This window comes from Belonocnema kinseyi, chromosome 3 (assembly GCF_010883055.1).
Source record: "Belonocnema kinseyi isolate 2016_QV_RU_SX_M_011 chromosome 3, B_treatae_v1, whole genome shotgun sequence".
Classification (NCBI taxonomy): domain Eukaryota; kingdom Metazoa; phylum Arthropoda; class Insecta; order Hymenoptera; family Cynipidae; genus Belonocnema; species Belonocnema kinseyi.
In genome coordinates, this window is record NC_046659.1 from 123,489,437 (window position 1) to 123,504,615 (window position 15,179).

Here is a 15,179-nt window from a genome sequence, read left to right on the forward strand (position 1 = left end):
CCTGGCATACTTCTCTAGCTTCTTTTATGTCCATGCATTTTTTCATGCAGGCTCTCGTGTTTCTGTGACTTCTTATGTCTCTTCTAAGTAGGGTCTCATTTATAAATGTGAAAAAATTAAACTTTAATATTTTTCTATGAAAATTACAATCCATAAGTGGCATGACGAAATCAGAAACAATAATAGAGTCGATTTATTCAGAAAAAAGCAATTTGAATAAAATTGTCCTTGAGTGACCACTAAATACAAAATTTTTTAATTGTGACAAAAATTAGGTGTTATTTTCTCACTAAAGGAAATAATTTGTGTGGGGGTGAAATTAATAAATATTCAATAACTAAACAAGATTGCGCGAGTTTTTAAGACTTGAAATTGTTTCAATTCTTTCCAGCTCTCCTAATTTTCAATAGTCTTACTTTCAAATTCATCTAAAGTTTAAACGATTTTAATTTGAAACTAAATTAAATTTCAAATTATTGTATAAAAAAACCTTTCTATTTTCGATTTCTGTTGTATATTTTTTTTGTTTTTTTATCGTCTGTGGGTGAATAATAACCATTTTCCTTAGTGTATACTAAGAACCGAGTGAACGGAAAGGATACTCTACAGAGTATCCTCATAGTATTCACATGCTTATTACAAATATAGGGCGGGTCGAAAATAAAAAATTCTGGAATTAGAAATTATTAAAACGCATAAAAGTATTGGGATCCAGAAGATTATAATTAAATTGGAATCCATAGGTATGCAGTTTGGTTATCCGCGCCAGAAAATTTTTCAGAATATTTCTTGTTTGTAGAGATTTAAAAATTATTTAAGTTTATATTTTTTCACACATCTGGAGATCTAAGAATAAAAACTGGAAATGCAGCGAATTTCTAATATTTTGCTTTTAGTATTCAATGACGTTATACATATAATTTGCACTTTACACATTTTTCTGAGTATTTGTAAACTTTTTCAGCATAGAAAGTATGCCTTCGCTGGCTAGTTTGAGCGCGCCTAGGGCGCGTCACGGTTGAATCTCGCGCTTCGCGCTCGATAATAGGTTACCTCGCGCTTCGCGCTCGGATATTTATTCTTTGCATTTGGAATGCTTGAGAAAAACTTTATCAAAAAGATCTCTTTTAGATGGCAGTATTTATATGCGTCTTCATATTCTGAATTGTCTACTTAATTAGTTACAGTCAAAGACTAAGTTTCTCAAAGCTCTGTAGGCTTTGAGGTACACATTCTCATCGTGACACTCGCGCTGCGCGCTCGATTTCCGACAGACATTTGTAAACAGGTTTTTGTTGGATTTTTTTTCTCATAACTTTCGTCGTTTTTCCACACATTTTTATTTTATTTTTTTCAACGTTATTTTTCACGATTAAAATAAAAAGTACGCGTCCTATTATTTTTGGTGCAATCAAAAATTGAATTTTCGGTTGAATTAAAAAATTTTGAAAACGCTATAACTCTGAGAATTTTCATTTTATCGAAAAAAGTCAAAAGGATAAATTGTTTGTTCTTTTTCATACTATAAATATCCGCACATAGAATTTTCAAATTCAGAAACAAGTTGTATCAAAAATTTTCAAAATTCGCTCACTTTTTGAACTTTTATCAAAAATGGCTGGTTCACGAACTCGAACTTTCTTTTAGGACCTAAAAAAAGTGTGCCGAAGATGAATTTGATTTGTTCATTTTTTCGAAAGTTATTTAATTTCCCATTCTTTTTTGTGCAATCAAAATTTGAATTTTCGATTTTTGGAGAAAATCCAAAAATTGGTTATAATAATCTTGTAGGGCTTACAAAAAGAAATGTTTTTCTTCTTTTGACTTTTTTTCATATCGTGCGTTTTTCGGCTTCAAATTTTGATTTTCGGTTGAATTAAAAAATTTTGAAAACGCTATAACTCTGAGAATTTTCTTTTTATCGAAAAAAGTCATAAGGATAAATTGTTTATTCTTTTTAATACTATAAATATCCGTACATAGAATTTTCAAATTCATAAAAAAGTTGTATCAAAAATTTTCAAAATGCGCTCACTTTTTGGATTTTTATCAAAAATGGCTGGTTCACGAACTCGACCTTTTTTTAGGACCTAAAAAAAGTGTGCCAAAGATGAATTTGATTCGTTTATTTTTTCGAAAGTTATCGTGTTTACGGAGGGACGGACGGACGGACAGACAGACGCCACCGTGAAAACCTGATTTTCGGAGTCAGGGGGTCTCGAAACGTGGAGATCCGTTGAAAAAGTGCGATGTCAAATTTTCGACAATTCTAATACTTTCTCAATCATAAATGACGAGAATGTAAAAAATCGATAAGATTAAGGCGTCGAAATTAAAATTAGTGAAAATTTTCCAAATTTGGAATTTGATATAATAGAATTATTTTAGAATTTTCTGGTATATTTCTATGCCTGAAAATTCTACATAGGCTAGAAAAAATGATACAATCCCAAGAGAAGAAAATAGTTCTATCAAATACCAAAAAAATTATCCTAAACTTTTAATTTCAATTCATGAATCTTGATATTTTTTTCTAGTGCATTTATATGCTTAAACAATCCACACGTCCTTAAAAAAATGTTTAAGCCGCAAGATAAAAAGATAATTGATTAAAATACTCAAATTAACAATTTTGAAATTCGCTGTATTTATAATTTTGATTCCCAGGTTTCGGCAATTTTTTTCTAGTTCATTTTGTCACTGAAAAGTTTTAAGTATCAGGAAAAAATCTTCTACTTCCACAGTTGTTAAGAATTTTTTCCAAAAACAGGGGAAAATTAGGGACTAAAATCCGCAAAAAATATAATTTATAACAAAAATTCTAAAAATTAAAGTATTTATGAAAAATGTAATTTTAATTGTTTACATTACAAAACAGAGTTGATTTTGTACCCCTTCCGAAAAAAAATTCTCTTCTAACTAATTTTTTAAATAGGTTTTCGTTCTTTCTTTGCCATTTGGGTGTCCGCTTCACGCCGAAACCATGAGGGTTCTGATTTTTTTTCGCGCCGTTGAACCCAACTCGTTTCAATTTATCGAATTCCATAAAGGTAAGTGCACGCGTAGGTGGAGACAAATAAGAAAAGGGGGTCTTTTGCTACGAAAAATTCGGATAAAAGTGAGGTCCTTAATGATTCTTCTAAACATAGACGCAGTCATGATAAACAGACATTAAAAATAATTGCTCTTTTTGCAATAAAATATTGCGTAGATAAAACACCCCTCACATTATTTGACGACTTGTGACGTAGGAGAGAGGAAGAGGGGCTAACGCTGAATGTGACATCGCATAGTAAAATTATAAATATAATAAACAATCACAGGTGCGAAATTCGGTCGGATGCTAGAGCTTGACTATCGGCCTAAAGTTGGTCCTGCTTTGGTCACCGATATGCGGTAACCAGAGTTGGACCGACTAAAGTGTTTTCAAGGTGCCATAAACGTACCAATGCTGTGGCAAGGTTCACCGGCGGGGCCAACTTTGGACGACAATCTGATAAACTGTAGTAGATTTTATGAGGCAAAATTCCTGATTAATGTATTTGTTTTTTTTTTAATTTATTTGCAATTTCAATAATAATAATGTCAAGAAGAAATTTCTTCATCATCATGTTGCTTTTATCAAAATTTCTTTCAATATAACTTAAAAACTTCAAATTATGGAAAATCGTACAAGACATTCTTTCAACAAATTATTTCATTATATAATTTTTGTTAATTATATAATATTGGAACATCTTTAACTCATGTTACTGTATAAAACCTAGGCGATTTCAACAATTTGTATGTTAAGGAGCACCTGGAGCGTAAAATTATTCGGCAGAGTTTTTTTCCCAAACTTTAAGTGCTTCGATAGCGAAGTGGTTAGAGTACGTCGTAAAATACACTAATTTAGGTAGTTTAGGTAGGGCTCGAATCATCGGCAAGTGCAATTTTTCAAAGCATTTAAGCATGTGATTATATGTGCAAGTAACCTTTTGTGCGAATTATGTATTTTATAATGATAAAAAATGAAGATTATATAATAATCAATTCAAAAATAAGTTTTTAAAAAATTATTGCTGTTAAAAATTAAATCTCATTAACTAATTAATTGTTTAAATTTTTTAATTGTATCAATTGTATTTTCAAATTAATTGTTGTCAAGGGTTGGGCCGACATCTTAATAGATGACCCATATTTGGGACAAAATGTCGGACCGACCTAGAGAAGCTAAAGGCGGTTGACCGTTATTATTTAGCCGGTTGGTCTAACCAGTGGCGCACAAAGTTGGACCCACCGTGGGCCGACGGTCAATTCGAACCTGGGATTTTTTTGCATGTTTGAAAAAATTAAAATTAGTAAAATTACTTTACAAGTAAAGGATCTAAATAAGACTTCACACTCTTTTTCTTGGTACCTTTTTTCCTCCTCTTTTCGAGATTTCTTATTTTTTTACCTATTTTCAATAAACTTCCTCTTTTTCTTATTTATTCGTCTGAATGCGAACTGAATTAATAGAACCAATAAAAAATCCAACTATTTTCAATTGAAAGTGAATTGTTTTTAATTAAAAAGTCTATGATTATATTTTTACATTCTCATTCTAATAAGAAGGTATTGGTTTTATGTGAAAAATGACTTTCGCGGATTCCATCAAATGTCGACTTGTTGAGACCCGCTAAGTCAGAAAAAATAGTTTTTACGTCGGTGTATGTCCATCGTCGTATGTCCATCGTCGTTGTTGTAGTTGTAAATACAGTAATATTTTAAGGAATTATTCGATTGGATTCCCCTTTGCCACACTTTATAAGGATATAAAAAGAAAGGACGAGTTCCTTATTCAGCTTTTTTTGAAGAAATTTTAAAAAGTTAGAGGATTTAAAAAATTTTTGAGACCACTTTTTTTAATATTTGAAAAATTTTTTGACAGCTATTTATAGTAGATCAAAATACAAACAATTTATCCCTATTATTTTTTTTTGACAAAATAAAAATTAGCGAAGTTACAGCATTTTCGACCTCCAAAAAACCAAATGAAAATGAACATTTGAAGTCAAACAAGCGTGATATGGGAAAAAGTCAAGATAAAGAAACGTTACTTTTTCAAGGCCCTACAAGGCCGTCTAAGCAACTTTTTGAATTTTGATTTAAAAATTCGAAAATTAACATTTTTATCGCAAACAAAAATGAAATAGCAATAACTCCATTTCGTGAGAAACAAAGCAAGATACGAAAAGACATGTATTTACAAAAATTGTGAACCTAAAAAAGAATAGAAAATTCTGCAGGCAATACTTTTTTAAAGGATAAGTAATTCTTGTTTTATTTTTAAAAACAACATGGAAAATAAAGAAATTATATTTGAGTCCAACGATAAAAGCAACGAGAATAGGTGAGACAAAATTTATTCAACCAAAAAAGGGTTACAAATTTTTGATTAATATTTTTTTATAGGAAGCGTAGTTTTTTTTAATCGTGAAAAACAAGATTAAAAATATAAAGGAAATTACAAAAACAAGGCAATACGAATAAGAATGTTTCAATTTCCATGCATGTTATGAATTACAATTATATAAATTTAATAAATTGGTACATGTTTCAGCACAGATAATAATAAAATTTAAAACAAAATATTAAAGTCATCATGATAAATAGAATTTGTACTTTGTTTTTCAAAATCTAAATACCCAATCCTAGGCAGAGGTACATAGAAAATGTATTGTATTTGATATAAAAGTGTTGACCATAATGTAGAAAATTTGACATCTGGGGCCAAACTGAGTGCGAAGCACGAGATACGTGATGAGAATGTGTTCGCTAAAGCCGGAAGAGCTTTAACAAAAGAGAGTTCACAATCGTAAAATTACAATTGTCGATTCGTTGATCTTTAATTTTGAAAGGTCTGTGCACGAATGTGGGAGAAATACAAAGACTGAGCGCGAATATGCGAATGCACGAATGTGAGAAAAAGACAAAGTCCGAGTGCGTAGCGCGCGGTAAATACATCATCGAGTGCGAAGCGCGAGAACCAACAATCGTGCGTCATAGGCGCGCTCTATCTTGCGAGCGAAACTTCGTTACGGATTCATTTGATTAATTTTTTTACGAAAAATTTAACTATTCTATTTATAGTTGAAAATTGCTTTTTTATGTTTCAAAATTTGTGTGTGTGTTGTAAAGTCGTCATTTTTGGAAGAAAATTGATCTTCTGGATTAAAAATGCAACTGCGTGGTTACAGATTAAATTTCTTTGTTAAAATATCATCTTATTATTTAAAGGACCATGTCTGTGGCTGAAAATTGAACTATATTTTGGAAAATTCTTTTCCTTTTAATTAATTTTTTAAAGTGCAAAGTTATCTATTTTATTTTTAATTAAAAATAATATTTTTTGTTCAAAATTCCTATTTTAAGGTTAAAATTCTACTATTATCTAGAAAATTAACCTTTTTGATTTTAAAATTCAGCTATTTTGTTAAAAATTCTTTTGTTTGGGCAAAAAAATTATATTATTTTTGCAGGAAATTCAGTTGTTTTGTAGAGAATTCATCATTTTGGTAAAATTCGATTATTTTTTAAATATTTTGTTAAAGATTTAATTATTTAATTAAAAATGCATTCTTTTTGCATTAAAAATTTAACTGTCTTCTAAAGAAATTGTCTTCTTGGCTTGAAAATTAAACTATTTCGTTCAAAATTCAACTATTTTTGGTACAATTTCAATATTATTTGTTTAAGAATTCGACTAATGGGTTTTAAAATCATATTTGTAGTTTGAAAATGTTGGTTAAAATATCAACTGATTGATTGAAAATTGGTCCCTTTCGCTTGGAAGTTCGACTGTTTTGTTGCAAATGCAACTTTTTCTTTGGTAAATAGTTTTTTAAATTAAATCGAGCTAATTTGTTGAAAATGAATTGTTGTGAGTTGAAAATGCAATGACTGTTCAAAAAAGTCATCTTCTTTCGTAAATTCAACTATTTCGTGGAATATTTTTCTTTTATAAAATTCGTACCACTTGCTTATAAATTGATCTTCTTTGGTAGAAAACGGCTTCACTGAAAATTCATCTTTCAACTGTATGGTTGAAAAAATCCTCCTTCTTGGTTCAAAATTTAATTTTTCTGATTGAAACTTATAAGGTATTTAAAAAAATTCCCCTATTTGCTTGGCATTTCAATGATTTGTTGTTTGGTTAAAGTTAATTTTTTTTAAATTCGACTATTTGGTTTAAAATTTATCATAGCAGGTTGAAAATTCAACTATTTCGTTAAAAATTCAACTATTTTAATGAAAATTTCTCTGTTTTGCTTGAAAGTTTAAATGTTTGGATCTAAATGCAACTATGTGGTCTAAAATTAATATTCTTTTATTTCTTGAAAATTCAACTACATATTTGGTTGAAAATTTTTCTTTCATATTTTAAAATTTAACTTTTTTGGTTGAATATTCCAACGTATTGTAAAAAAATTTTCGTTTTTTATTGAAAATTCAACTGTTTGATTTTCGGTTTAATTTTAATCTTTTTTATTTAAAATTTGATTATTTTGTTATAAATTTATCTTTGTACGTTTGTAAATTCAACTAGTTAGTTAAAAATTCAACTATTTTGTTGAAAATGTTAACGCTTGTATCACTCACAACAAATCTGAGCGTAATTTTACAATCCATCTCATTTAATGATTCTCACTGCAATGTCTAACAGACCGGAAATTAAGAAATATCGGAGAAACAGTTATACTATTTCCGCCAGTCACGCGGCTTCCTACCGGCTCCACAGCAAATCGACTCGTCGCTCATCCACAGGCTATTATAGAATAAATTTCCTTATAAAGCTACACGATGCATGTCGATAGTATTAAACTGCTGTCACACTGACATGTTCAAATCGAATACCTTTAGGGAACTCGTATTTATTTTCATTGTATTCGAATTATTTTTATGGATTTTAATTAAAATTTTAATTCAACTAGGAAAACAAACACGCGCGCGATTATTTTCTTTGTCACAAACAAGTTTTAAATTAAAATACAAAATTAACAATAAAACCAAAATTTTTGAACTCCGTAGTATATATTGTCGAAGATAATATTAAATATAATCAAGAATAATATTTTTCATTATTTATAAAAATTGATACCTTGAATTCAGTCTTATTAAATCATTTTTTAGTTGTTCAAAATTGTAAATTTCATTTTTGAAGTAAAATGATTTCTTTTTGTTAAATAAGAGATTTTCAGTAAAAAACAGCAACTTAACCAAAAATTGTGCAAAAACGGTGAATTTCGATGATTGAACGGTAATCTTACAAAAACCGTATGTTTTTTATAAATAAAAATACCAATATGAATCTTCTTTAAAAATTTTGAAATATATACATTTTTTAATTAAAAATACCAATTTCCAACTTTAAACACTGACATATTCAAAAATTGCTAAAAGATTCTAAATTTTATTATAATTAGAATAATTTTTGTTTGAAAATACCACCTTCCAATGTGAAACAACTGCGTAACCTAATTGTTTCTAAATTTATTAAACTTCTTTGAAATCTGGTGTTTGAATAAATATTTTAATTTTTTTAATTATTTCAAATAAAAATTATTGCCTATAAATTTTAATGATTTTTGTTTAAAAATACGCCAAAATAACTTAAAGCTGTAGAAAAATGGTTAAGGATCTTCCAAATCTAATACATTACAAAAATATACTAATCATTTTCAACGAACATCACTAACGTAACATAACATAACATAGCATGACATGAAATTAAATGACATTACATATTCTGATCTTGAAATCGATCAGTTTTACTGTTTCCCGCCTGGGTTCCAAAATAGCATTTCCCAAGCGGGAATTCGAGAAAATCTCCTATTTTGATTTTTTTGAACATTTAAAAACATTGTTACTTTTATTCATCACAAAACCTGTCCCCCTCTCCCCGAACCTCCCTGGTAGTGTGACGTAGTTTTTTGAACGGCCCTCTAGCATGTAAAGTATAAATCAATTTTTTAATCATGACTGGAAATTTAATTAGAATATAATTATCTATGTTTTAGATATGCATGAAGAACAACAAGGCCATCAAGCATTACCTGACAAGGACGTCAATATACGATGTTAAATCAATTTAGGGGCAAAGTCAATCACTGGGCAATTTCATAGAACCATAGCAGCAGATTGAAAGGGCTCAGATGTTTAATGAAAATGTGTTCGCGATGACAACAGGAGTCAGCCATCAACTTTAGAAGGATATTTGCTTAGTTGGCTTGTAAATTCTGAGGGTGTTGCCATGATCTGAATAAATAGAATAATTGGAGTAATGATTAAAGTGGGGTCGGCGGTGATTACAATTTTGAGTTCGTGCTACCTCCCAGGTCGCAGGGGCAGTGTTTTTTTATCGAAAGTAGTTTTGACTTTTTACTGCATCGTCAGCGTTTACTGCGATCAGGAGCAATGGAGTTCGAGGGTGCCTCGAGGTATCAAGGACTTGCAGAGAATGGTCCTCAATGCCGCACAATCGCCGCCCTTTCTGGGGCATTGTGATTTCGAGGAACCTTGTGATTGGGCCTGGAATGAAACTGATGGTTTCAAACTCACTAAACCACCTGTCCCCACTCAATTAGGACCCACGACTGACGCTAGCAATGACAGAAATGGTAAGTTGAGTTAGGGGCCGTCCACGAACTACGGGAGCGATTGCAATGGGATCCCAGATACCTGCGTAAGGTTCCCCACTATGGGGCTGTCCTTTACTCAACCAAACTGCTGTCACCGAGCTTGGCTAGCGGGAATTCTGCGTACTTAATTAGGACTTACATGTGGAATATAAAATTTTGCAAATTTGTCACTTCGTAATTTAACTTGAGAAGTTGAAAATTAGAGAATAAATGTTCAAGTTTATTGGTGCAATACACTCGAACTCTAATGATACGAGCTCCAAAGACACGACTGCTCCACAGATACAAGCGTTCCGACTCCAAAGAAGCAAGCGGAATTTTTTCCCTCTATCACTGGCCTATTCGGGAGTTCGGCGCGTGGGAGTGAGCGCTGCCTTGAATTGGATGAGCGCGTGCAATTAGTAGGCCTGTGTGCTCTCTCACAGATTACACCCGAGATCTAAATGTCGCAGGAGTGGGAGCCCCTTTCACGGTAGTATATTAGGAGTTCTTGATTTCCGAACTTCTCGTTTCTTTGGAGTCTGAGTATATTTTACTTAACTGGGGGAACTTCCGGATGCTAAAATTCGGTCACATTTGAAAACTTATTAACTAACATCATAAGTTTAGTTTATTTCTTAAACAATGGCGTTTTTAAAAATCATTCTTAAATAATTTTGCACTCGCTGTGCAAAAGTGTGAATAGTCTCATTCCTAATCTAATCTAGAAAGTCATTAACAAACATAATAAATTATGTTTATTGCTTAGCCAATCACACAGCTCCAAATTATCCTTTTAACAATTTTCCTTAAAAATTGTGTTTTTTGTTTTACACAAAAAATGAATAAAACAAATGAAAATTATACGTAACATTTCCCACTATTTATAACCTTTCTGCCTGGGATACTATCATGTATGAAATGAATTTTTGTATGAAAGTTAATTAAAAATACAATTTAACACATAGAAAGAAGAATGTAAAGGATTCACATAAAAAAATTTAATTTACAAATGCAGGAACATCACTCGCAGTTACCAGTACCTGCACTTTAGTTACATTTGTTAATTAAATGTTCTTTAGTTTAAAAAATTGAACGAATCCGAACTGAGCGTGCAAAAATTATGTACATTTTATTTAATACAAGTTCCTAGTATTCAATTATGTAGTTTAGAAATCGAATTGTCATTTGTGAATATAGAAAAATTGGACTGAACTGAAAATTTTCGATAAACTTGAAAACTTATTCTTTAATTTTTTAACCTTTTAACTTAAATAATATATCGTTGGAATCGCTATATTTTTCAAATTTCGAATATTATATTTGTAAATTATCAAGTGCTAAATGAAAAAAAATTTACGTTACGCATTTTAATGACCAAATTAGGTACAAAATACTCCTGTTGACCAGGCTCGGCGGCAGCATTTCTGTTGAGAAAGGAGAAACCATGTAGTGGTGTGGGGGGCTCAAACTAGATTGCTAATTTAAGGTGAGATGGGCGTAACATTTACGAACTTATGAAACATTTAGTACGTTTCCTGAAGACAAATTTGAAAGAATTCTTCCTCTTTCTATTTTTAAGAAACATTCCCTTTCGGTTAACTAGTTACCGTTACCTGATAAAGTTACTTTAAGTTACCTGCAAAGTTAATTTTTTCCCTTTCCTAATTTTATAATTGAAAAATCAAAATAACTAAGATGATAATTCATCCAAAATTAATTAAAAAGAAATAGGCATTAGTTGAAGAAAATAAAAAGTACACAATTAGTGACAAGTGCACAGCAATATATTCAGACTAAAATTCAAACTGTGCAATAGACATGTCACTTAGAATATTCTGCAGTATCAAATTTTGAACAGGTTTTATTTTTTTGCATTGTTCGGCATAATCACCAGGATTACCTGTTTCATTGACATCTACAAAAAGATTTAGTTTAAGCAATGTCCGTTTTACGTTCATCGGAAAATTAGTCATTCATGAGAAGACTGATCTTTGTTTTAAGCATTTACCAATTTTTTAAACAATCAATTATTATTCAATTGTAACTTATTCTTCAAAAGAGGTATAAAACTCTAGTTTAATTTTAATTACGTTAACTTCGACCTGTAGCAAATTGGTATTTGTATACATTTTTATTTAAACAATCATTGTCTGAAATAAATGTTTAAAATTTAACTTTTTTGGAATTAATGCTTTAATTTGTCATTTTTAATAAAAATATTTATTGTTAAAACTATTATACAATTGTTTAAACAATTTATTGAATATTACTTGTAAATTTTTAAATAAATTTGATAAAAAATATGATTTTCTTCTAAATTTAATTAAGTATGTCGCTTATTATTGAATATTTTAATGTTACAAAATTCTTTGAATGAACGATATTTCTTGAATAATTTTTTTACATTGATCATGAAAACTTGAAGTTTTTAGCAAGATTTCATTCTGTAAAAATTACATTCAATTTTGTCGTTCTAAAATTATTTCTTTAATATTTTGCTTCAAATCACACAAATCATTTTTTGTTTGCAATTTTTCTTGATAAATGTAAACAAATAATTCAAACAAATATTAATTATTTAACGATATGCGACACACTTAACCAAATTGATTCAAAATGTAAAATTGATCTTTCATAAATTTATCAAACAATTGGATAATGGTTTCGACAAAAAATGTTGCATTTAACAATGACAAGCTACATTATATGCAGAAAAGTTACATTTCACAGATTTTTTAAAAAATTATTTAAACAATTAATAATAAGCAACGAAGTGAACCAAATTAGGAAAAAATACAATTTTCTACCTATTTTTACGAAAAAGTTACATTTAATAATATTTAATTGTTTAAACAAATGGTAAATTCTTGAAGAAAATATTAGTCTTCTTACCATTAACTAATTGTTGGATTAGATGTCAAATAAGTTATCCTCTTAATGAGTTCGTAAGAAGAAAATTAAACAAATAAAAATGGTTTCAGCAATTTTTTATTTCAGTCATTTTGCAGAAATTATTTGTTTGAGACTACCCAACAAATTATAATGATCTCCCGAAAGCTAATTTTAAATTCAAAAACGTGGATCTTCTTTGTCCAAAAATAAAAATTTTTCTGCACCTCGAAAAATGGGAGAGGGGATGTTCGCAATTAACTTGAAAAAAATGAAACAAGCTTCTATTAAAATATACTAAAATGAAACAAAATAATTTTTTCTGAAAGGGGTGAGCTTGAAATAATAATTTAACCTAAAATAAAAGCGCGGGCCTCAAAATATGAAAATGTCTTTTTCATAAAAATGTAATGTTCAATATTTACGCCCCAAACTTTAAGTTTCGGTCATATTGCTATTATTGCAAGCCCCCTTTTGAGAGGACATTTTGTATTTTTTTTAGTTTATTTTAATAATAGATTGTTTTTAAACATTTTCTTTTTAATTCGGTATTTTGTACCAATAAACTTTTTAACAAATATGTATATTTTTGGAACTTTTTGTGAAACTCGTTGAAGGGAGCAATGGTGTACTAAGTTCATTGTTTCATAATCAACCCTTCGTCAATTCAATTTGTAAGTGCTTTGTTTCATGCCTTGTTTACACAGTTTAACCCAAAGTTGCATTGATTAACTATGCAAAGTGATTCACAGATGGTCGGATATGTATTCTCTTACTTCTAATGGGATACTCATCCCAAATATTTCCTTGCGAGAAACGCAATAATAAATGCAAAAATAAAAAATTCAAACTAGGTTTTAAAAATTATAAATAATAAAATATAGGAAATTTTATGTAATTGCAGAATGCTCTAGTGGAAAAATGTATCCAACAAACAAAAAAAAAACTTCGTCAATTCTATTTGTAAGTGCTTTTTTCATGCCTGGTTTACACAGTTTAACCCAAAGTTTGATGAATTAGATATGCAAAGTCTTTAACAGACAATCGGATATGTACTTTCTTATCGTTATCTCCATAGAATATTTATCACAAATATTTCCTTGCAAGAAACGTAATGATAAATAAAAAAATTCAAACTAGATTTGAGAAATTATAAATATAAATCAAAAATATAGGAAATTTTATGTAATTGCAGAATACCCTAGTGAAAATGTTTATACAAAAATCTGAAACCAATTATTACAAGAATCTAGTATTTTGTTATAGTTTTAATTTCGCAAAAGAATTTTTAAAAAATAACAAGAATATTGCAATTAATTTTTCTCAAATGTATGGATAGCAATGTTCTTAATATTTCCCATCCTAGCTCGAAAAAGAACAACTTTTTGGCTGCAAATAAAAATTGAGCAATTCAAAATGAATTGAACATGGGAATTCAATTAAAAGAATCAACCTCTTAAAGATAAACATTTTTCAACTGAGGATAAAGTTATAAAAACTTAACTGCAAATTAAAACCCTCAAAATGGAATACTTGTGAATTGACAACTTTTAAAATTAAGGCTTTAAAATTAAAAAAAAAACTTTCCATACTTTTTATTTGAAAATTGTGTCACTGAAAGCCGTTAAACGGCAAAATTAAATTTTTTTAACTTTTGTACATTGTACAGTTCAATGGTTTCAAAAAATAGAAATCCACACTATCATTTTCAGTGCTATAAATTGAAAAATGAATGAAAAAACATATAAATTTAAAAAAATGATATCATTTTAAGCAATTTTAAGCTAAAAACATTAGTTTATACATGAAAATTAATTTTAAAACATTTTTAAATATTCCATTAAAAATTTGTTTGAAAAAAAAATCTAAGAATTTTTCCACGAATCTAATTAAAATGTTTTTATTATCTTGAAACTCGAATTTCCTCTACAATTTTTCATAAATCCTGCAAAATAAAAAAAGCGTCTGAAAATCTTTTTCCTAAACTTTTTGAATCTGTTTAAATATCCTATTCAAAATGACATATCATTTCAATTTTTCCTAGCTACCATAAGAAAACTTTTTTATTTTATTAAAACTTTTAAAGATCTTTAAAAATCCTGAAAACTTGATCTCGAAATCATATTTTTTTAAAGTAATCACTCTTGATCTGATATGGTTTTGAAGTTAGTTGCATTTCTAGAAATTAATATAATTATAATTTAATCAAACTCATCGCTTATATTATTAATGCAATAGTGAATTAATTAACATAATTTTTTTGTGCAAAATAATTAACATCTCGGATTTGAAATTGCGCTTGATAAATGTAGATATCTAGATAAAATTTTATTTTAAAAAAAATTGCATAACTGAAATAGATGCTGGATCTGTGATTTATTATATTAGAAAAAATTCTTGGTAAAAGTAAAATATTTAAAGAAATGTAGTTTCTTGTAGAAACTGATATATTATGTGCCCTAGAAAAAGTAACAGTAAAGTACAAGTCTAAACATTGATGCGGATTCTAAAAGTATCACTTTTAAAATTTTAAGTTCTTTTATTTAAATGTGCACATTTTTACAATCAACTACCAGTATTTTCAATATAATTTTAAGTACAGTTTCCTAATATTTCTACTTTCGTGGAAATCATGTACTTTCTTGT

At 29.0% G+C, this 15,179-nt stretch overlaps 1 protein-coding gene across 1 annotated transcript in view; it reads left to right on the forward strand.

Annotated features, from left to right (window-relative positions):
* The window catches only part of LOC117170265 (ALK tyrosine kinase receptor), a 77,110-nt gene that overhangs the window by 15,309 nt on the left and 46,622 nt on the right, over window positions 1-15,179 (forward strand). Inside the window, exon 2 of the mRNA XM_033356918.1 lies at window positions 9,042-9,641. Within this exon, the coding sequence (XP_033212809.1) occupies window positions 9,305-9,641 (337 nt within the window). The 5' untranslated portion in view covers window positions 9,042-9,304. The remainder of the gene's footprint in view (window positions 1-9,041; window positions 9,642-15,179) is intronic.